This window comes from Mus pahari, chromosome 10, assembly GCF_900095145.1.
Source record: "Mus pahari chromosome 10, PAHARI_EIJ_v1.1, whole genome shotgun sequence".
Taxonomy (NCBI): domain Eukaryota; kingdom Metazoa; phylum Chordata; class Mammalia; order Rodentia; family Muridae; genus Mus; species Mus pahari.
Window position 1 is genome coordinate 111,573,981 of NC_034599.1, and position 24,013 is coordinate 111,597,993.

The following is a 24,013-nucleotide window of genomic DNA, read 5'->3' on the forward strand; positions in this document are numbered from 1 at the left end:
AAAAAAAAAAAAAAAAAAAAAAAAAAAACAAACAAAACAAAAATGGTAGACCGTACCTAAGGATCTACACAAGGTTGTCCCCTAACCTACACACACACACACACACACACACACACACACACACACACACACACGGAAAATAAGCCCATCTTTTATTTGTCTTGAACATGTCAAAACCATACATGAGCCAGTGAGATGGTTCAGTAGGTACAGACATTTGCTGCTAAGCCTGACAACCTACAGTTAATTCCCAGGACCTACAAGATGAAGGAGAGAACCGGTTCTTTCAGGTCATCTTCGGCCCTCCACTTGTGTACTGCAGCCTAAGCAAGCCATGTACACAAATAAACAAATGGAAAAAAATAATGTCTTTAAAATCAAGGGTTAATAGACATTTTGTTGGCACCAAACCCAGGCAAATTTTTAAATGAGGACATCTGGTTAAGGCAAGCAAGAATAAGGAAGTGTGTGATCTTCAAGTACCTACTTATAGACCCTCTGGCCAAATTTACCTATGGTTTCTTTTCTTTCAACAACTTCAGACCCAGTGCCCCGAGGGAGCTGGGTTCCAGCAGTCCCCATCCTCACTGCCCCCCTGTGACTCTGAGTTTCTATTGTCTGTTTCAGAAGCTGTCTGGGAGGAGGATAAACCCGGCCCTACGGATGTTTGGGCAGTCCATATCAGGGGGCATTGATATGGATGGAAATGACTACCCTGGTAAGTTGTTTTTCTCAAAACCGTGCCAGATAAATGAAGATAGGTGTGTGAGATAAGATAGGTTTCAGTTTAGTTAACATTTGTTCTCACAGCTGAACGGGAGCTTTTGCCTGGTGGCTTATGCTACCGTAAGAAACTCCTTTATACAAAGTCTTGCTAAGAAAACTCAAATCCTTGGCAAAAGATCTGCTTTCAAATCATTAAAATGTTATCCACCAAACACAGATTACAGTAAACTATATATTTCAATAAACTCATATCTGCTGTTGCTTAATGATTAAAGCTTAATCATTGCTTAATGATATATTTATATATAATAGTATATGCTAGTAACTACAGAAAAATATACACAAACAAGATGAAGTTAATCTTCATGACATGTAGTCCAAGATAGCCAACACTTTATCATTTTAATGTATAACTAATATAAAAGTTATTAATGAGTTAATTTTTAAAAATTAGGTCTTCAAAATCTGCTATGGATTTTACACATCCAGCTCCGTTTCCAGGCCTCTGTACCCACATGTGGTTGGCTGCCATTTAAGACAATGTGACTGTAATTCTTACAAAGTCATTACACAGCCAGCCAGCAGCAGTGGGTAGGGCTCCCTGACCACAAGGCTGTGCCTCTGTCACTGTGGCCCCGTACCAAAGGGCAGTTGGGGCTGCTTTCCACAAGGTTCTGAGTCTGAATTCTTGTTCTCAGATGTCACCATCGGAGCCTTCCTGTCCGACAGCGTGGTTCTCCTCAGGTGAGATGTCTGGCTCTTGCTCGAGGGGCCGTGCTCTTCATGAGTGACAGCCGGAGCTTTGTTGGGGAGGCCTGGGACAGATCCTGTCGGCTGGCTCTTTCCTTTGTCTGACTCCTTGCAGACTGAAGACTCTGCACACGCAGGAGGGCTCCCTTCGTTCTCGGTCATATTCTTTACCACAGAGTTCCAGAGTGTGGGCCTTGACTGGCCTACAGGGAGCTGAGACCTTTCGGGGGCATCTTGACAGGGTTTCGGGTGACCCAAACCCCAGTCCAAGGATTGTTTGCCTTTGGTCATGACCATTCGCCTTTGTTGATAAACATACAAACATTCCTGTTTCCTGTAAGTACCAGAGACTCAAAGCTCTGGGAACCCTGTCCAGCCTAGGCTTTTATCTTTATAACCAGGATCATCATCACTCAGTTAGTCCTCAACCGCAGGGACCAGGAACCTCCTGTCTGTTCACTAGCACAGCAGGAGTGAGAGACACGCACTTGGGCCCAGGACTTGCTAAAGCCTACTGAGCAGCATCATCTCTACCCGTGTGCCGTCGTCAGTATCTTGGCCTGCGTGAGTCAGAGGGAGCAGGCTTTTACTTTGGAGTGGGAGCCAACAGTTTTGTTAGTAACTCGATGGCAGAACGTTCTAAAATAAACTGCTATGGTCTTCCAGTTGGAAGGGATCCAGAGCCCATGCAGCCCTCCACTACAGATGCTTTGAAATTAGCTCTGCCTTCTCCGTGTCTCCCCGGAGGGACACGCTCTCCTCTTAAATGACATACCCCACAGGAAAGCACCAGCTGACCACTAGACAGTTCTAAACTTTGAATTGCCCATGTGCCAGCAAGAATAACCTGAAAGTTTGGGTGTGACGTGGAGGGCAGGTGGCGTGAATTCAAGCTCTGCCTCGGCCCTCTAGGTGGAGCCTCTTGGGCAAGCCCTTTGACCTCTCTGTTCCAGGATTTTCTTCTGCCAAAAACAATATAACAGGAGTATTTCCCACAAGCTTTGGGTGGATAATGTGTAACTGTGAGACAGAGCCTGATATATATATATATATATATATATGGTTGTATGTGGATATGGTTGGTTTGACTTTCTGACATTCTGCTTCCTGGTTTTGTGTAATCTACGCAGAAGCCCTGCAGTTTCGAAGAGAACAGTGCATTCCCCAGATGCTAAAGTCAAACCTCCCTGGTTCCTTAAATTATCACCCTCACGACTCGGTTTCCACTCTTTCCTCCCTATTCTCTGGCATGGTGGCTTTCCTCTTGGGCATGGTGGCTTTCCTCGTGGGCATGGTGGTTTTCCTCTTAGGCGAGGCCACAGTGAAGGGCTGTGCTGGGGGGGGGGGGGCGGAGCCTCCGTGGCACCCTGTGAGGCTTGTATTCCCCTCACAATGACCTGACAGCTCCTTGTGGTTCTCAGGGTCCCTCTTAGAGGAAACATGTCCCCAGGCTTCTTACCAAGCAGTCTTGATACCCTAAACAACTATTTTGTTTTTGTGGTTTGTTTCTGTTGTTGTTTTTGTTTTACAAGACAGGCTCTCTCTGCAGCCCTGGCTGTCCTGGAACTCACTCTGTAGACCAGGCTGGCCTTGAACTCACAGAGATCCACACACAGCCTCCGATTTCCAAGTGTAGGGATTAAAGGCATTGTTTCTCTCTTGGGCTTTATCATTTTTTAAAATTGAAAATAAATTCTCTTTCCTACAATATTTCCTGATCACCGTTTCTGCTCTCATCTCCTTCCAGAGGCTCCCACATCCCCATCCATCCAACCCCAGGCCTCCTTTCTCTTCCTTTCCTTAGAAAACAGAAATCAAAACAAAACAAAAGAAAAAGAAAACATACCCAGTATTTAAGAGAAAGAGAAAAACCACAAGAAGCACATGCAAATCCGTAAAACCCACAAAATCTGAAACCATAACAGATAAGCGAAAGATTAAAAAGAACAAAAAGCTCAAAGTATAATGAGAAAAAAAAAAAAAAACTCTGAAAATCCTGTTGAGTTGATTTTGCGTTGTCATCTACTGTGGGCACGTGGCCTGCCCTTCTTATGTATGGTTTATATACTCACAGAGACTCCGTTGGAGTAAACTAAGTTTTCCTTTGCAAGGAGTGGGATAGCTTCTGGGCTAGGGTGGGAGACGAAGGTCACTTCCCCTCTCAGTGCTGGGACCTCATCTTTATTCCCCTGTGAGCTCTGAATCCAACGGAGATTCTGTTCATCTCTCTGCTCCACGGGTGCAAATGTTAAGTGAATTGCCTTCACTGTGGACAGGAGACCTCAGGCTCCAGCATGGAGCAGAAGGTCGAGTCTGGTGAGGTGGAATGCCAGGAAGACTGCACATGGGTGAGGGAGTGAGGACCCCACCCCTGACGACAATGAGCCCAAGTGAACTTCAGAGGAGGATGGGGGTGCTGCCGTTGCAGGAGTCCATGCCCCCCTCCTCCGCTCTTTCTGCTTATATACACTGCTTTGTTGACACGAATCTGTGCGTGTATTTGATGCTAGAGACTAGACAGAGAACAGGGTGGCAGACAGTCCTGGTCCTGGATCTTTGATCCTAGCCTGTGAGCCATATACAAGTAGATGATGCAGGTAACCATGACGAACGCCTCCCACGCACCGGGCACTACCTGAGCATCTTATGTACAGTCCTGTGCCTAGCCAGCCACAGGCAGACACTCGGAGGGATGCTTCAGTAGGTGATGAGTTTCACAGTATGTACTTACAGTAAGCTAAAGCAGCTATGTGGTGCCATCTATGGGACTGCCATCATACGTGCGATCTGTCTTCACCGTTGTGCAGTGCACGACTATATTCATTGGGTGTTCTCTTTCTTTTTTGGATTGTAATTTGTATACAGCAAAACATAGCAGTCTGAGCATATGGCTCAGTGAGCTCTGACTGGTGTGGATACCCATGCAAACTATGCCTCCATCAAGACAAAGTACTTTTCTACCACCCTGCACATTTCCATGTGCTGTTAAAAGTCTCTACAGATAACTTCTGGGTTCGCTGCAGTTGCAGGCACCAAGGGATGCTCTTGGGATTTGGGGAAGCTTTGAGCTGTGGCTTAGAGAGACTCTCACTGAGCCTCTTCATCAGTGTGGATGCAGATGAGCTTCTTGGACAGAGGAAAGCCCGGGGCTGGTTTCATAACTTGCCTTCCCCTGCCTCTTCCCATCAGCAGCACTAGAACACCACCCTGTGAGAACTGTGCCCTATCCACTTCTATTATTTACCTGGAAGTACAATGTGAAGATTTGATGTCTCGGCCATTAAAAAGCACTCTGGTTACCTGCTTCTTTGAAGTCTTAAAAGCAACCCTGGCTCTGTCCTCGGGTGCCCCTTGCTGCCTCTGTTATCTCGGGGTGAGTGGCAGATAGGGTTCACCCTAGGAGATGGAGCAGCTCTGCCCTCAGGAAGTTTGCACAGGGAGGGGGAAGTGCTGGTGATAGGAGCCTGGTGCCATGATACCAAAGAGCAAAGGAAATGACCAGAGAGGCTTACAAAAGATTATTCTCCTCATCCAAAAACAACACTTGAAGTGGAAACAAAAAACCCGAGAGACCTGATGTAACAGATGTTAGAAGGAGATGGATCCAGGAGGGCTTTGCCCACCTTTTCTTTCAAAGGACCCTCCCTGCTTTGTGAGGTTTGCAAGGTGGTCTGTTGACCTGGCTCTTCCTCCCGGCCCCATGCTCTTAGAAATAAGACTTAGACTCAAAATATGTTTACAAAACCTTGCCCACATATCTAGGCTCTTCTTGGACTAAGATTAAAACACGATAACCCATTTCTTTTCATCTTCATTTTGTCACGTGGCCAGTTACCTGTGCTCAGGTATCATGTGTCCCATCTCACATCTTCCAGTGCCTTGCTCTTTCCCAGAATCCTTTCTGCCTTCTGGATATCCCACCTTCTATTTCCTGCCTAAGCCATAGGCTATAGGCTTTTTAATTGACAAGTGATGCATCCATACGATGCATAGGATGTTCTCTCTACTGTAGTTCTATCTGGACTGTTCCTTCTGGCTCCTGCTCATCATGTCACTGTGCTCAGCTGAGCTCTCTGGGAAGGGACCTTGCCTTCTTTCTGACCAGTGGCTAAAGGGATGGACTCTGTCTGACCTTTCATCTTCTTTTCCAAAGCCTGGCCGTCAGGGGTTGCCAGGGTGTTACTGTAGAAAGGAGTCTCTCTCTCTCTCTCTCTCTCTCTCTCTCTCTCTCTCTCTCTCTCTCAAGCTTTGGATACTTTTTACCGCCATTGCCCCTCCCCCACCCAGAGATGGGTTTCACACTTGTGGGTCAGGTTTAGAAAGAAACAGTAGCTATTTCCTTAGTAATGCAGCAGCCAGAGTTAAGTCACAGAGCTGAGATCACATATGTGTGCCTGCACTGGAACGAACGAACGAACGAACAACAACAACAACAACACACACACACATACACAGAGAGAGAGAGAGAGAGAGAGAGACAGACAGACAGACAGACAGACAGACAGACAGACAGACTAGGGAGGCTTCCCAGGCAGCAGGCTTTTAGACAGCGTTCCTCAGTGTCTTTGTTGCCTACTTTGTATTGCTATGACAAAATGCCTGAACAAAAACCCTAACAAGTCAAGGAAGGAAAGGTTTGTTTTGACTCGCAGTTTAAGGGTACAGTCCACTTGGAGTTGCAAAGGCAGGGGGTCACACTGCATTCATAGTCAGGATGCAGAGGGAGCCGAATGTTGCTACTCGGCTCGATTTCTCCTTTTTACCCAGCCTGAGACCCCCTGCCCATGGGCCACACTTTCCCCATGCAGGGTGGGTCTTCCTGCCTCACTTAACCTGATCTAGAAACCCTTTCGAGTGTCCTCCTGATGACTCCAGACCCTGTCAGGTTGACAAAGTTAATCACGACATCATTTGTATACCAACGAGAGTGTGGTGATCTACTTTATCAGTAGTTCTAGCATCTTCAGAAGATGGAAGAAAGAAGAACATGGAGTCTCCAGGATGTTGGTTTCTTTCAGGTGTTAGTGTTGCCTGACTTCCTTTTGCCCCGTAGCCAGATTTGCTCAGAGTCCCCCAGTTCACTGCCTGGTCACAGCTGCCCTTCTGTCTCTGCAATGGCGGCTACAGAGGGGGTCCCCTCGTGCCCTCTGTCTTCTCAGTGCCTTATGTGACCAGGTTTTCCTTTAATGTTCTCTTGTCCTGGAGTTGGTTGGTCCTCTGTTCTCTCTGTCCTGTCACCCCAGTGCACTTTGGTTGATCTTTACACGTATCTTTCCCATGCTGTTGGTGCCCCTTAATCTCGTGTCACTCCAGATGCATGAAGGCCGGGAGTCCTGAGACGTGAAAAGATCTTTGTGAAGGCTGGAGGGGAGAAGGTCAAACCACCGCTTAGGTGACACCTCCTTGAGCAGATGTTTATGATGGGAAAGAGATGCCTGCTTCTGTCTCAGCTTTTGTCTTGATGCCCCAGGGGAGTCCAGGGGTGGTGGCCATCCATCAGGCACTGGGCGGGTGGTCATGTCAGGGAGAGAGCTGTGTTTATTGGATTTCATTTTGTCCTAAGGCCAGACAGGCTGATTCCTTGAAATGTTCTGCTGGTACCAGCTGGGACTCCATTAATCAATTCATTTTAGAGCATAACTAATTCATTGATAGACATAAATGAAGGAGGATATTTGGCCAAGTGGACGAGATAGAAGTTTGCCAAGTTCTAACTCACTTAGATAAAAAGGGAGAAGCCACTCAGTGTATACCCAGTGTTCTCCATCTCTCTGTCTATCTCTGTCTCTGTCTCTGTCTCTGTCTCTCTCCCGCCACCTGCTTCCTTTGACTTCTTCATGCTAGTGTTCACTCCGGTACCCAGGCTGGCCTGGAACTCTGGGAAATCCTTCTGACTCAGCTACTGGGATTCTGGGGTTCCAGGGTAAGCAGTCACAGCCAGCTCTGTGTCTAGTCTCTGAGTCCCAACTTATGTTGTAGAAACCTCTCGACAGTGTCTCCCCAATGAGATGGAAAGCGGAACTTCTTGGGTGAAATTTTAAATAATCACCCAGCATCTGGTGGCTGATTTATGGCCTCAGCCAGCTGTGTTTCATTAACAACTAACTTGCCTTTGTTACCGGGAAGCAAACCATTAGTATTTTAGGGAATGTGCTACTTTTAAAACCAGAAAAAGTACTTACAGCGAGCATACTGGCCTTTCTCTCCTGGGGCATTTCATTCTTTAATTAAACGCTGGCTGAAGGCCCAGGATCTACTCTGCCTGTGTAGTTCATGTTTGGTTCAGGAAGCTGCTACTTAACACAGGTTCCCCTCCCCCTCCTCGTCCTGCAGGGCCAGACCGGTCATCACTGTGGATATCTCCATCTTCCTGCCGGGCTCCATCAACATCACAGCACCTCAGTGTCACGATGGGCAGCAGCCTGTGAACTGCCTGAACGTCACCGTGTGCTTCCGGTTCCATGGCAAGAATGTACCAGGAGAAATCGGTAAGGAGTCACAGTGTCAGGACTCATCAGTCTTGGCTGGTTCGAGGTGACAATGGGGGGGGATGCTCCAAGTTCCCTCTCACTTTGCATCCCAGTGGGCTTTGCAGGCAGGGGGGTCTCGTGGACTGAATAATCTTCCTCTGCAGCTCTTCCTTCCTCTTCCCCGCTCATTTGCATATTTCAATTTTCACACACCCTCCAGCTCTAGGACAAGTTACACTGAAGACCTCCTCCTGCATTCTTTCCCTAAATACATGAGGACCAGACGGGAACTCACCCGGCGGGGCAGAGTGTGGGCTGCTGAGATGGAAGGCTGAGCCTCCTCTGCATGCAACACTCCATGCATTAACACAAGGAGATGATAGGAATCTGGAGGCTGCCCACTAAGCTTGCGCCATCAACTAAGTACTGGGCACACAGCTGACTTTGGGATCCAGAGGTGAAAGTTTCCAGGACTCAGGTTTTTTAAGAGTGTGGCCGTACTGGCATCTCAGAGAGTTTGGAAAAGGCTCATATTCAGTTAGTATTCTTAGACAGTCCAGGGATATGGTGCTGCACACGGGGTTGGGCCCTCCCAAATCGACCATCAGTCAAGAACACTCTATTAGATGTGACCACAAGGCAAACTGAGGTCCATGCCTCAGTTGAGACTCCCTCTGATGACAAGAGGCGGTGTCAACTGGAGAGCTGTAGCTAACTATGGCCACTTCCGTGTGAGGTTTGTGTGCAATTTGAGTGTGAAAAGCACTACTCTGGAGTTCATACTTATGCACAACCCCCAAACCTTCAAAGCACACCCACACGTGTAGTTCCCTCAGCTGGACTTAGGACATTCCATCCATTACATCAACATGCCAATCAATTAACAAATATTTCACAGGATGCAGTAAGCAATTATCATGTGGGAACAGGGGAGGAGGGGAGTTGTCAAGCCCAGGCCCTCTTGCCTGATAAATACATGCCTATCACAGACCTATACTCCCAAATCCCTGAATCTTAATTTTGTTACACATAAAAAGGATATTTTAGAGCTCTAGAAGATATGCAAGCAATAGTTTACGCTGATTCTCATTCAATAACCATTTACTCGAATCCACCTGCGCCCTGTACCGGGAACAGTTGGGCAATGCAGGCCTGTGGGGAGTTCTCGCTGCTCTGCTCCTCATGTGATGGTAGACACCACTTTTATAGTCTTAATCTCTGTTCTGTAGAACATTAAAATGAGTGGCATTTGGAACAGCGGAGAAACCGGGAAGTGAGTTTAAGGACAAAAGGCCCAGAGCGTGAGACTCCAGAGCTGGGTGAGGAGATGGGGTGGAGCCCCTATGCTTTCTCAACCGGTAGCCCTTTCTGGGGCCACAGTCACACAGCTTTTTACAGACCACTAGGAAAAAAAATCTGCTAGCTTGACCGTGGTCCTTAAAAGATTGAAAGGTTGTGGAAAGGCAGGCTGTCGGTGACGTGCTTCTCACAGGCAGTGAAGAGCCACCTGGGCAGTGGTCAGTGGCGGGTGGTTTGACCCCTGTGTGTCCTCCATTCAGGTCACTTAGCCTCTGTCACATGAGTCATTGAAGACAAATGTCCCTTTGTACTCTGCGGCTCTCTAGGGATCTTTACCATTAGCAACCAGGTTGGGGCTTGAGTTATAGCTGAGTCTTAAAGAAAGTGCTTAACATGTGTGAGACCCAGAGTTCAACCCCCCAGAAGCACATGTATGTGCACACACGGAAGAACTAAGATTCACGTGTGGAGGATGTTGAAATCCATAGGGCAGTAAGGAGAAGTTCCTTCACTTGTCTTTGTAAGACGCTGTCCTCCGGGGACAACCACCATCACTTCATCTGAACAGCAGGAACTACTCAAGGCCCCCGAGATGGGGTTGTTGTCTGGTCCCTCATAGAAGGAAGAAGAGCGAGGTCATTGGACTTACCTGAGACTCCAGCCATTTGTACCCACACCTCTTAGCCGCTTGTATGTCATTCTGCCCTAATTGTGCTTGGGTTCACGGTCTCTGGCACACTGGAGTGGCTGTGGAAGGTCACTGGGGAGGTGAGGACCATGCAGCCATGGGGAAGTTGTCATCTATGCTGGGGTGACACTTTCCAGTGTGGCTGTTCTGGGGTCACCCACACTCATGCAAGAACCATTCATTCATGCTCTGTAAGTTAGCCCAACAATCCTCCTGGTTCCCTGTTGGGAATTGGTTCTCTCCCTAAGTTGGATTTTAGGGGCTCACAGTTTATTCTGGACTTTGCTTGGCCCTTGAACCCCTCTAGAGAGTGGGTAGGCATTCATTTACATCTCTTTAGGGAATGAATTCCTGAACTAGCATCTCATTTTCTTCTGTCATTTTCATGAAAATGAGGGATGGCTCAATCAGAATTGGAGAACAAGCTGTCTGTGGAGCAGAGAGTTTGGAGAGAGAAAAAATGGATGACTGTTCTAGAAATGTGGTCCTCAGTGAAGGAGGTGGCTTACTGGAGCTGTGTAAGCCTGGGCCGAGGTGGCTATCCCCCAAGGTCAGCAAGGAGACTCTTGGTTCCACAGAGCTAGGAAGACGGTGTCCCCAGTCTCCAGAGAGAGGAAGGACAGGCACCTCCAGGGCACAGGGTCCTCCACCCAGGGTCATCTCCTAGGCCTCTGCATTCAGAAGGCAGAGCTGGGGGCTCTATATTCCTTTCCACTTCCATTTTGGCAGTGAACTCCTAGCGGTCCTGGGTGTTGTCTGCGGACTGCCTGGTGATGCCTGTATTCTGGGCTGCTTACCAACGGATGGCTGCATCTTGGCAGCCCCACCTGGGCACCTGAATTACAACCAAGGGTGGGGTCTTCTGTGGCATCAGTCTGGTGGGTCTTCAGTCACATGACCTGCTTGGAGGATGGCTTTGGGAGCCCGAGCAGCTGTTTTGTCCCTTGAGCTGGTGCTTCTTGTCCTTGGGAAATCTCAGCTCTCATTTGGTCACAGCAGTGTCAAGGTCAGCCTGTAGAGGAGCAATGGTGACTTCTGGGAATACTGTGGGAAATGGGGTGTCCATAAGGGGGTGAATTTGCCTTGGCCCCTGTAATAAGCAAAATCCAGTAAGGAAACAGATTGTCACAATATACATTGTATGGAGTTTGACTCTTCTTGGAAGGGACTGAGCAGGCCAGAGAGGAAGCAGCTGTAACTGCAGAGGAGAGCTGCCACAGCTGAGTCCGAGCCAGTAGCTGGCCAGTAGCTGCTCAGATCAGTTGCAGGACATCTCCTGCGAGCTTTCTAGTTAGCCATGTACGCTCAAACTGAATGAGAATTCCAGGTAGAACTCAGTGACCTGTGCTTTACCAAGCTGCCGGGTGGCCAGTCATTAACTCCTTCCTTGGGGTTATCAGAACCTGAGAGTTTGTGGAAGGGACCCTGTGCAACTCCAACCCAATTCTTCAAGCAGAGAGCACTGGGTGGAGCTACACACCCCTCTGAGAAAGTATGATGAGGGCTTTGGGCCATGGAGAAGAAACTAGGAAGTTGAATTATGGCCTTTGGGGCCAGATGCCGTGAAAAAAAAAAAAAAAAAAAAAAGTTGTTGGTTAAGCGGATGAATAAGCATGGAGGAGGAAGGCCTTCTTACCCTTCCAGCCTTTCAGGCTCCCTGTCTCTCTCTCTCTCTCTCTCTCTCTCCCTCTTGTTATTGGTAGAACCTCACAGGGAGCTGTTGGCAAAACAGGTTTGTGGGATCCCAACCCTAGAGTCACAGCAGAGTGGATGGTGGGCTTGGAACTGAGAACTAAGGGCTTCATAAACCAGCAGAGAAGCATCCGGGTTCATAGGGGATCTGAAGTATGAAGGCCAGGTTCCTACTCCAGAGAGCACTGGCTCTCAGAGGCCGTTCTCCGGGCTCACCCTGGACTCTGGAAGCATGGAGGTGGGAAAATGAGCCTCATCTATGTTATTTTGGGCTCTTGGATCAGCAAAGTGTGATGAAGCTCTGCCAGACGCTGTGCTCAGCCCTGGGCACAGAGCACAGGCTCACATTCTAGCGGGAGGGGTCTCCTCACTTGCCCTTCTAGACACGTGCCAAGTGGCATGCCGGCTGGCTTCCCACTCTGGCAGCGGGCAGCCTCACGAACAGGTTTATCCCCTGTTTCACTAAGCAATTGCAAACAAGAGTTCAGCTCATTCCAAAGGGTATTCTTGGATGCTTCATCCTTGGCTGCCTGCGGCTTCCTAGAGCCTCCTGACAGCCACAAAAGAAAATTTCGTGCTGTAACTAAGAGCGATTCGCTCCTTACCCGTAGGCTGTGCCTCTAGCTAGACCATAGGGTTGTCTTGGTGGTCATAGGCTTGCCCTAGCATCAGATGAAAACTAGGGAGGGCTGAGTCCCATGGCGTTGCTTTTCCCACCTGCTAGTTCAGGGATTGAATCCAGGGTCTCAAACATGCTATGAAAACCCTCGACCACTGGGCTGTGTCCCCAGCCCGTGTTTTGCGCTCTGGTCCTCTACCTTCACATCTCCCTGACTTACAGACAACCTGACAAAGGTTTCCATGAGCAGAGGCCCTATTACTGCCTGCAGACAAGCCATAGATCCCAGTGTCCAAGGATGGCCCTTAGGTCATCCAAAGGCATAAGCAGAAATATAGTTGGAAGCAGATACCTGGTACCCGCAAACCCTTTTTTCTGAAGTTAGAGGTGGTATATCTGCTCTGGAGAGCTTTTTTTGCATGAAGAGAATATTCTCAAAGCTTCTGGTCCCCTGAAGTGTAGGGATGGTAAAGGGAGAGCCGTGTCACGGAAAGAATGGGGTTAGCTAAGAAACTAATTGCTGCCCAAGTAAATATTGCATTCTTTGGAGGAAGAGAGAGAAGGTTAAGAAAAGCTAGCAAGGTGGAAATGTCCCCTTCCCTCCTCTCCTGGGATGTGCTGAGGGAAGCTGAGTAAGGCTGGAAGTCAACTTTCAGAGCTGAAACCTTGTTCTGATGGAGATTTGGGAATGATTTGGTGTTGGCTGGGACAGACCAGAGCCCCTGCTGATTCAAGACAGCTGGAGCTCTCCAGGCCCCAGCCCATGTAGGGGGCCTTTGGGAACCAGCTCTGGGGCAGGGAGGGGAGGGGCATGACTGGGGCCGGTCAGCTTTTCCACCATATGACATCATTTGACATGGCATAGACACAACTGCCAGAAGAACTTGATGTGTCATGTGCTGTGAGAACCGGAGCTAACCAGAACCAGCATCCTCCGGGGCGGGGGCTTTGAGGGCTGGCTTGCATTAGAGGGTTGCTACTCAGGCACCATCCGACCTCAAGCGAGCTGATTGGCTCCAGCCTAGCATGCATGGGGCACTTGAGTGGGAGCTATTTAAAGCTCCTGCTTCTGGAGCCCGGAGTCGACTGTTTCTTCTTACTTCTGGCAGCTCCCAGATTCTCCTCACTCAGGAGTTTCTTCATGGTGAATCTTGTTTGTTTCTAGAAGGGAGAGTCAGATGTAGAATCAACTTCTATAGACTTAAAATGTCAAGATAAATTTCATACCTCCTAGGAGACAGCTCTAGAGAGGAAATGATTACTTTTGGTGAACTGGATAACCAGGTCTGTCTGGGATCAGACACTCGGACACTGGAGCTAAATCTGCTAGGTTAAGGGGTTGGCACCCTCATGCAACACTCAGAGCAGAGCCGGTGTCTCATCCCTGGCTCTGTTGTTTGAACTGCAGTCTCCTCCCTTCCACGAGTCTCCAGAATCTTCACTAGTGGCTGCAGTGACACTTTGAGCAGTAGGTGCTTGCAAAGTACCCAGCACAGCGTGGCAAGCCAAAGTCATTCCCCTATTCTGACTTGCCCTGGGTTAATCTTCCCCAATAGACTCCCAAGACAAGGGTCTCAGGGCATACCTTGGCAGAGGGATGAGCCCGGCAGTATCAGCCTGTAAATGTGACAGAATACTGACATAAGCAGGGTTCTCCAGAGAAACAGACCAGGGAGATTGGAGATGGGGACAATAAGAGTATCAGGGGTGTGGGGTGAGCTGATGGGTTTCAAGGCTCATGGGACAATGGGACTGACGAGCCTGAATTCTGAATTAGGCAAAGATGCAGGGCTGAGCTGAAGCTGCAGTGTAGATCTATAGATAGGCTAGATGCAGAAAGATCTTAGGGGTTTTCTTCTCAAGATTTTCAACTAATGCAACCCACCCACATTATGGAATTTGTTTTGCTTCATTCAAAGTTTAATAATTTAACTGTCAAACTCATTTTAAAAGACCCTTACAGAGGTGTGCAGTTCAGTGCTTGACTGGGTACTGAGGTCCAACCAAATTGGCACATAAATTAGCCATTCTAGCAAACCAAATAGGACCTGTATGGCTAAGCATGTCACCACTGTGGGTCCACTAATCTCAGTCCTGCTGGGCATCTCATGCCTCAGTGTGAGGTACCCTAGGGGGAAAGGAAATGCTGTCCACCTGCTGGGTGCTGCTTGGAGTCCTGACTTCTACCATGAGAGATTGGAAAAGGCCAAGAGGATGTGTGTTGGAGTCCACAGCTTCTGCCCTGTCTTCCTTCCATTCTCTCTGAGCTCATCTGGCTGGATCGCCAGGGTCTACTGTCCTTCCCAGTTTCCTTTTCCTGGGGGGCATGGCCAACCCTCACTTGTCAGCCAAGAGGATGGCTGGACAACAGCTGTTAAAACCATGTGGCTCTAGCCACAGCCTCTGACTTGTCCCAGCAGTGGTCCTCTCCAGATGTAATCTTGCTACATAGCATCCTGAGACTCGCTTCATTTAAATGTAACCTTTCATACTGTTGGGTTGTTGGTGCCTGAAGTCAATGGTAGATTGGCTTAGAGTTTGGCTCTGGACCTCCGTTTGTGCTTGGTTCTGCCACTTCTGCATTCAGAGAGTAAGATGTTTCAGGTCAGGTGAGACTGAAAAATTAAGTTCTCAGCCTGTGTGGTAGGAGTAGCCAGACTAGATCTGGAGAAGTCTTGATTCTACTGAACGGTAGATGACTCTTGGGCTAGACTGAGTCTTTCCCTTTTTTTGCAGGAGCTAACCCAGAGGATTTCTTCAAGGCCTTGGCAGTCTATAGACACACATTCCACTTGTAGCATCTGCTTCTACCCTGCACTTTACCTACAATGCACTTTCTCTGGATGCACTGTTCTTAATAGTAGAACTATCTCCTGGGTTGATCCATGTCCTGGGTCCCTCCTGGTGACCCAGCATCGCCTTAGAAACCAGCTGCTTGTTGGGATATGCAAGTTAGGGCATCATAGCCTTCAGTGACTAGGAATCTGCCATCTGGGCAAGATAGGAACCATGATATGGCAGGGGCCCAGGGAAACCATTAGATACAGCAAAAGTATGCTGAGACGCAGCCATAGACAGCTGTCAAATCACTTTCTCTCTCCCTGTTCAGACTTCCCTGGGTCTCGGGTCTCTTTGATGTTGTTTAAGGACACGGTCATTCCTGTGAGTTGGCTTCACCATACTTAAACACTGGCCAAGCATTGGCTTTCAGTGGCTCAGCTTCTGACAGATGGGTGTGCAGAGATGGCTTGTGTGTGTGGGGTGTTCTTGTTTGCCCCCCCCCCCCCACACACACTGGTCAACTGTCTCATCTGGTCATGTTAGAGGCAGACATTGTTGTTTTTCTACTATAAAACTATACTTCCTGGAGCTAGAAAAACGGCTCAGTGATTGGAGTCTCTGGAGAACACAAGTTTGGTTCTCAGTACCCAAGCTGGGCAGCTCAGCTGCCTGGACTTCCCATTCCAGGAGAGCTGATGTCTCTTGTAGTACCCTAGAGCGCTTGCTCCTATGTAGCATGCAATCACACACATACACACACACACACACACACACACACACACGTAATATATTTTTTAAAGGCTTTAAAAAATACAATAAATTCAGAACCTACAAAAGAGTTAAGAAATTAAATGGCTTAGAGAGGGGCTGGCCCCTGCCACAGAGAACGGGGCTGTAGATCTGCTGATGCGGGAGTTTGGTTACCTTGTAAAACCTACAGCTGGCTGTTTACTTATAGACTCCAGAGTGATGGAGGCAAGGCCTTCTGGGTTTACCTGGCATGCATTTAGCATCATTGCCTCCTTCCTTTTTATATTCTATTCTGTGTGCAGGCCACTCTGCTGTCTGGCACTGTCCTCTCAGGTATAGGGGCTGAGTTTTCAGGAGAAAAACACCATATAGGAGCCACTATGGCCAAAGTCTTGTTAGAAGGATGGGCACCCTGAGAGTAAAGCCATCCTCAGCCTGTATCTCAGTTTCCACTTTTCTTTTTGTCTGTGTGTTGACTGATACCTCATTCCACCACGGGTAGCACACAGTCAGAGAAGGTGTGGCACTTGTGAGAGATATGGAATAATCGCAAGCAGTTGTTCCCTGTATCACATATAGTCGAATAGAAGTCATTTTCATGATGTTAGTCCCTTCTAGTTACATTTGACAGGCTCCCTGTGATGCTGACCCATCAGAACAGCACCCTACACATGATAAAAGTAGTCACCGAATATATCCAAATTGGTGGTTCTGTTGGTATCTCACAAAGACATGAGGTTTGAACAAGGACAAACCATAAGTCTGATGAGCACAGAGTCCTGGGTCTTCCATAGGCTGACTACAGGCTTCTGAGAAGGTCTTGATGTGGGCTGTCAGGCAGTTTCTTATATTGTGTGAACTATGCATAGGGTCTCCACAAAACTGTGGGGCTTAGAGTCTCAGCACTGTATGTCCATCTTGGCTAACATCTTTGACTCTTATTTACTGCCAGGTCTGAACTACAATCTGACGGCTGATGTGGCACAAAAGGAGAAGGGCCAGTTGCCCAGAGTCTATTTTGTGTTGCTTGGAGAGACTGCGGGGCAGGTTTCAGAGAGGCTGCAGCTGACCCACATGGATGAGGTGTGTCATCACTACGTGGCCCACGTCAAGGTCAGTCTCCTCTTCTTTTTAACCCTCCGACAGAGCTCTACAGATCTGTTGTCCCTTGGAAGCAGTATGAGCTACTTTTGTTTCATTATGTAGCCCCTGAATTCCTCGATTCTACTTCACAACATGCATTTTGCCTTTTAAAGTTAAAAGCTGACAGCCATCTTATTTATGTTTAATTCCGTTTGGAAACACTGTTGCATTGTGGAGGGGTGCACACCTGCCCTGGTGTGGATGTGAAGGTCAAACACCACGTCTGTGGCATCGGTTCTAGTCTCTGCCTCTAGGCGGTTCTGAGGTGTGAACTCAGCAGGTATTTGAGGGGAGTGCTACCGCTGCATCCTCACACCTTTGCTTATTGTGCTGGTCGCAGCCTCCGAGAAGGGTAGAGGGTGGCAGTCTCTGACTGTGCCTCCTTCTCTTGGGAGGTCTTCATCCTCTCTGGGGCTTGGCAGTCGCTGGGAGGAAAACCTCAGAAGCTGTGTGCGGGGTCTTCCGTTGCATTATTCTGGATGCCGGTCTTCCTGGTCCACTGCACAATGTAGTAACTCACAGTCAGAGATGCGTTTGAAGACTGGTTGGGGCTCAATTCTCTTACTTTCTATCTATCTTAGGAGTGCATTTGGGGGGGGGGGCGGTCTCTTCCCTTCCTGCAAATAAACTCCCAAAATGTTTTTTCTCTTCTTGAAATTATTTGCTGGATATATTTTCATGTAATTCAGGAAGCCAGGCTTTGGTGGTAGAGAGGCCATTGTTCAAGGTGGGAGTTCTGGCTGTGTTCACTGCTGCAGACAGAGGCAGAGAACAAAGGTGGACAGACCCACAGCATGGGCAGTTGGTGGAATGCCTGTGGGTGTAGGGTCGAATCTTACAGACCCGGTGTGGATCAGTTGTGTGAGCACTGTGTTAGCCTCTGCCTCTCTAACATACACATGTAACACTCACCCTGAAAGTCACCATCAGCATCAGCATCTCCTAGAGCAGTGTAGCAATCCAGCACTTGGTAGGAAAGGGCAGAGGATCATGAGTTCAAATTCTACCCAGGCTACTTAGAGAGTTGCAGCTTAGTCTGGGCTTATACGGTCAGACCCTGCCTCAAACCAAAACAGAAGATAAACATTGCACAGTGACTATAAAAACTTTGCATGGATTCTGATGAAGCTCTCAGGGTTATTAGTCTTTGGTTGGGACATACACAATTTCCAACATTCTACTTACACAAACCCCAATTTTGTTTAGTTTGACATAATATTATTAGCCGTAGATGTCTAGCAGATGGAAATCTGTAGATTGAAGTGTCTTCCCGTTGTTGCCTCGTTGGGGTCAGAGTTAGATAGTAACAGCTGTGTCTAGGCCGTGTGTAGAGCACTGCTGCCATGTCTGGCCTGGAGCCCATGAGTTCATAGCTTGGGATGCTTTGCTATGGGGCTGGGCTCTGCCTTCTGCCAGCCAGACTCATGTCAGGGCCTGCCCAGGCCAGCTGCCCTTGCCTGGGGCTGCAGGCCACTTCTAAAGCCACCCATGCTCTTGCTAAGCCTACCCTGCCCTTCTCGAGCTTAGATTCCTTTGGTTTGTGAGTGAGGGTGTGGACTGCTCAGGAGAGGCCTGTGTGCAAACCTCAAAGTGTATCAAATGGCTCTGTGTGGCACTTGCCGGGGCGTGGGGCTTCCTTGTGCTAAGTCTGCGCCACAAATCTTTTCCTTTGAGGCTCTTTGCAACTTCTTGCTTTGGCTGAAAATTTCATAGCAGGTGGTTCATGCCAACTAGAACTCACCACTGCAAGACAGCACTACAGAGAACCTGCGGCCGGCCTTGGCCAAGTGCATTCAGGAACAGCAATGGTAAAAAACAGGCTGGGGTAGAAGAGGCTGCAGCTCAATGGTGGTCTGAGGAAGGCTGCCCCAGAGGTTGGTCTGGCCCCTTCTGTTTTGTTCTAAGCACGTACCAGACATAACAATCGAAACATAGGACTTCCCATTGAATTTGGATTTTAAACAAACTGTTTGCTAATATGTGTGCAGTGTCCCCCTTTCTTAGTGGCTTCTCTTTCTAAGGTATCAGTCACTATAGGTCTCTGCGGTCCAGTGGTATTATATGGGAAAAAAAATCTAAAAATAATAAATGTTAAGGTAAATATCTTTTACCTCAGGATATTGCCATTCCATTTTTAAACAGTTGTTTCTTTTCCTAATTTATGAACTTTATCACAAGTATTCTATAATGGTTGATATTATTTGCAGTTTCATATAGCCACAGAATGTCTAGGAACATATCCCTGTGCATAAGAGGACTTGGCATTACCCAAATACTTCCAGACCATAGTCTAGTTGTTCTCATGTGGACACATGAGACTGTGGAATATACCAGAGAGAGACACAATTCTAAGAAATCCTCAAGGCAGTGGCTAAACTGTCTTCTACTGTTACTTCCTGGACCCTAACAGAGGATCTGGGTGAATGGTGGATTACTGAGTGAGAGGGAGTGTTGATGAGCTAGCTGGCTGTCCCCATTGTGGCACAGCTGGCCTAAGACCTTGCAGCCATAGCCTGGTGGCTTACAGGGGTTGTGGGAAAACAGCTGGGGAGGCGGTAGCTTATGTGAGGGTTGAGATAGGGCAGTGGGAGTGGGGGAGGGGATGCTGCAGGGATTGCTTCCCATCCCGGGGGCATAGACTAGAATCTGAGAGTCAGGGCTGAAGGACTGTGACACGGTCTCTACTGCACAGGCTTGGTGCTCGGCTCGGCAGACAAGACTTGGAAGACAAATGCAAACAAACGTCCCATCTTATCACACGCCATATGGCCAGCAGACAGGCCGGCACTGCGGCCACGCGTGTTTTGTTTAGGCTATCTTTAGGCATTTTTCTTTCTGTCTTTAAGCCTCTTCAGTGCCCTCTTGTTTTCTTTTCCGCTCTCTCCCCCTAAGTTTTCTCTCCATATATGGTGATATTCTCCACTGCGGAGATGGGCTTGGACCAATACCTGCCTCCTGAGTTAGCTGGGTGGTACCTTGCTCTGCTCCTAAAGGGATCTCCGGGGAGATTCCACTTTTGTGGCAAAACACATTTTCCTCTTGGGGCAGCACTGAAGTGGTTCCAGTGGCTTCCTTGATTGCTTCCTAGATGCCATGGACCCCACTTATCTTTTCCCTTTCCCCCAAACCAGTCTAGCTTTGGAGGTAGCCCCTTCCCCTACTGTCCAAGTGGTCTGGAGATGTCACAGGTAAAACCCAGAGCACGTCCTCTCAGCTTCGGGGCTCTCCAGCACTCAGCCTCAGTTTACCTCTTTCGTCTTCTACTTGCATGACACAAATGCTCTGACTCAGCTGCCCCTTCTCTCTGAGCCACCCGGCTGCGTGCTTTTCCACCACGGCCCTTTCCACCGCTGCTGTCTCTAGCCCTTCAGTCATGTTAGGTCCAGTCGTTGTGTCTGCTTCCAGCCCTACACCTCCTGTTTGCTCTTTGAATTCTTCCTGTCTTAAGGCTCCACCCCCTACATGCTTGCTTTCATAATTTCTCTTTAACCCAGGTGACTTTTAGTGCTTTTGTACAATCAGAGGGGCAGTGCCCTTGTATAAACAGAAAACCAATCATTGCCCAACCCAGAAGGCAACTGGGGAAAAAATAAAAATAAAAAAACCCACTGAAGTCGGGACACTGTTGTGGAATTCTGGTCAGTTCCTAGACTCCACAGAGGCGCCTACCCGTCCTGTGTGTTGTAAAGGGAAATGACCAGACCCAGAGGGAATTGAAAACATTAGGGTAACGCAGTGGCATGCTCCCCCTGACACCGCCAGAGGATGAGCAGGAAGTTAACCAGGGGGTAACTTTTTAAATTGATGGTCCTTTTATAGAGCCATGCCCAGTGTCATTGGCAGCTCATGCATCAGCTCACAAGGCAGCCTCTGTCATAGTCTGAGTAACATGACTCTTTCCTCCTCATCTGCTGAATATCTGACTGTCCCCGAGGGCACAGTCTCGCCACGGGCTAGCCCTGGTCATGGTCCCAGGCCCTAAGGAACCTCCCTCATGTTCCAGCCTTCTGGAAATGATTTCCCCTCCAGACTCATGCTCTGGGATAGTCAGCTCAGTATAAGGAACCATGTTGAAATGACTATCTATGCTAGCTAGCACCCAGGATCACAAGGAGCTTCTCTTACAGAATGGAGCTCATATCTCTGAGAAACCAGTAAATGGTGTTAGGAGAAAATGGGCAGGAGAGCTTGGAACAAACGTCCTGTGGCTACTTCTATGATAGGTGGTGTCACCTAGACCAGCGGTGACTGCTCCCCATTGGCAGTACCCAGGGAAGCGTGTCCTGAACCTTCCATTAGATGGAGTATGGGACAGGCCAGTGAGCAGCCACAGCAACCATGCTGAGTCAACCATGGGGATGCAGGGGGTCCCATACGTGAGGCCTTCCCCTCCCTTCCTCCTGTGAGGGTCAGTAATGCCCTCTAGAAGCCCTCAGTAACCCCCGAGGGCTGGTGAGAGGCGCTTGTTACAGAGTCTGACGATCTGAGCTTGATCGCTTGGCTCCACATGGTGAAAATTTCTAAGTTCTGAGGTCTGCCCTCTGACTTCCGTGCTTTAGCCTTGGCATGTACATGTGGTCTTCACAGGTATCATGTGTGCTATCCCCCCCCCCCGCAACCCTATCTCACACACACAAATGTAAAAAAAAGAAAACAAAAAAACTTTTGTTGAACAGAACTGAGCCACTGATCTGTCCAAGAAAAGCCCACAAGAACAGGGCTCTAAGCACTTTGGCCATTCTGGAAAGTCATAGTTCTCCTTGAAATGGCTCTAATATGTTTCATGGAGGGACTTGCAAGAGGATTACAATCAAGTTTCTGTGGCCCTGCTTGTAGGAACAGTGCCCCCCCTGGCCTGACAGGGTCTTGCACTGGTCAGTGCTGTCCTGGGCTGAGATCTGCTCCCATGGGCTTTTCTACTCCCATTCTACATCCCATAAAACACCTGTGAGCCCTCAGCTCAGTCACAGGCTGTGAGGCTGCAGAACAGACATGGAGTGATGAGTCTCAGGTTTCAGAGCACTCCCATACTCCCATACACACATACACATACGCACTCACACATGCACACATTCATATACACACTCACATACACTCTACACACACATATATATACACACACTACACACATATACATACATACACACATACACATATACACATACATACACACACATATACACTCACATATACATATACACTCACATACACATACACAGAGATGAACACATTCATATACACACACTTACATATACTCACACTCACATACACACATACTCTACACACATAGGCACATATATACACACATATGCTCACACTCACATACACTCACATATACTATACTCACAGGCACACACATATATACTCACATACTGGCACTCTCACACATGCACATACACCCAGACTTATACACACACTCATATACACTTACTTACACACAGTCACACATACACATTCACACATACTCACGTACTTGCTAAGAAGCAAGTAGTCAAGGAAAGGACAATCAGTTGCAGTGAAGAACTCTAACATGAGAAATAAGAGAAGAAAAAAAAAAACCCCAGCAAAGGTTCCTTCCTTTTCTGGAGAAATAATAGCTCAAAGCCAGCCATGTTGATTATGCAGAGAGTGGCTGAAAATATTTAAAGCTGTACAGTTTGGCAGATTTGAGACCTAGAGAAACATAGAGCATTAGAAACAGAGGGTATTAGAGAAACATAGTTAAGTTTTTGAAAACCATTCTAAGAAGCTTAGAAGGAAAGAATGTCTCTCAGCCCCCTCTGTCAGTGCAGCAACTGTTTTTAGTTTCTTAGGGTGTCCAGCAAGCACTTGTTAATATATTTAGAAAGCTGTGGTGCCTCCTGGAAGGTAGTAAGCTACAATGCACTGTGGAAAAGCTCCCATGCCTCCCACTGCCTGGAGCATGGACTTTGGTACTTCTGCCGTATGATGGAGTGTAAAGAACTTGTCAAAGAGTGGACCACTCGTAACATGTTAGCACGGGTGGCCTCCAGAAGCATTGTGTGAAGATGCCAAATGCAGTAGGCTACCTGCTATCTGCTCCCATCTGTGTGGCATTCTAGAAAAGCCCACTTAATGAGCCAGAAGGTGGATCAGGGGTTTCTGGAGGCCAAGGGTTTGAAGAGAAGTGGCAGATAAGCACCAAAGACAAATGAGACCTTCTGGACTGAGGAACACATTTTACATCATGGCTGTATGAGCAGATCCTGTTACTAAAGCTCATTGGCATGTAGATTAAAGTGCAGAGTTGACATATATAAATTACAGTTCAACCAAATGTAATTGATTTTGTCACATATTAACAGCACAGTGGTGTCATTGTGGCATGCACATTCCCGGAGAGCTTGGAGATTTGCCCCATTGTCATCCTGTTGGATTCCTTCCTCCTCTTCCACCTCCATGTCCACAGCGTGTCCCTCCCATTAAGTATGTCCCCAAGACTTCATGTAGAGAGGGGACCCGTGATGCCTGTCTTGCTGACACGGCTTATCTCAGTGCAATGATTGCTTTCCCCTCCTGCCAGTTCCCAGTGTTCTGGTTTGCCTTCTGCCGTTATAACAAAATACTGACTGAAAGCAACTTGGGAAGGGAAGGTCTCATGTGGCTTACAGGGTTCAGTCCATCACTGAGGGAAGTCAGGGAGGGAACCCAGAGGCAGGAACTGAAGCAGAAGCCATGGAGGGTCGATACCCACTGACTTGCTTCCTGAGGCTAGCTCAACTGCCTTTCTTATACAGCCATGGCCTACCTTCCCAAGGCTGGCTCTGCCCACAATTGGCTGGGCCCTCCCCCATCAATCATTAATGAAGGAAACGCCCCACAGGCACGCCCACAGACACGCCCACAGGCCAGTTTGCTGAGGTGGAGCCTCTGAGATTCCCCCTTTCAGGTAAGTTGAAGTTTGAGTCTATAGACAAAACTGTGACAAACCGCGCTATGCGAGTTTTATTTCACTCAGTACACTCTCAAGCTCTTACCTCTGATATCCTCTTCAATCCCCATTCATTCATTTTTTAAAAGTTTTAAACTTTTTCTTTCTTTGTTCTATTTTCCGTTCTTGTTTTTGTTTTGAGT

General features: G+C 48.0%; 1 protein-coding gene across 1 annotated transcript in view; it reads left to right on the top strand.

Moving 5' to 3' along the window:
• The window catches only part of Itga9 (integrin subunit alpha 9), a 293,314-nt gene that overhangs the window by 75,659 nt on the left and 193,642 nt on the right, over nt 1–24,013 (top strand). Inside the window, exons 12-15 of the mRNA XM_021207169.2 lie at nt 628–718; nt 1,425–1,470; nt 7,810–7,964; nt 16,728–16,888. Coding sequence (XP_021062828.1) covers nt 628–718; nt 1,425–1,470; nt 7,810–7,964; nt 16,728–16,888 — 453 coding nt within the window. The remainder of the gene's footprint in view (nt 1–627; nt 719–1,424; nt 1,471–7,809; nt 7,965–16,727; nt 16,889–24,013) is intronic.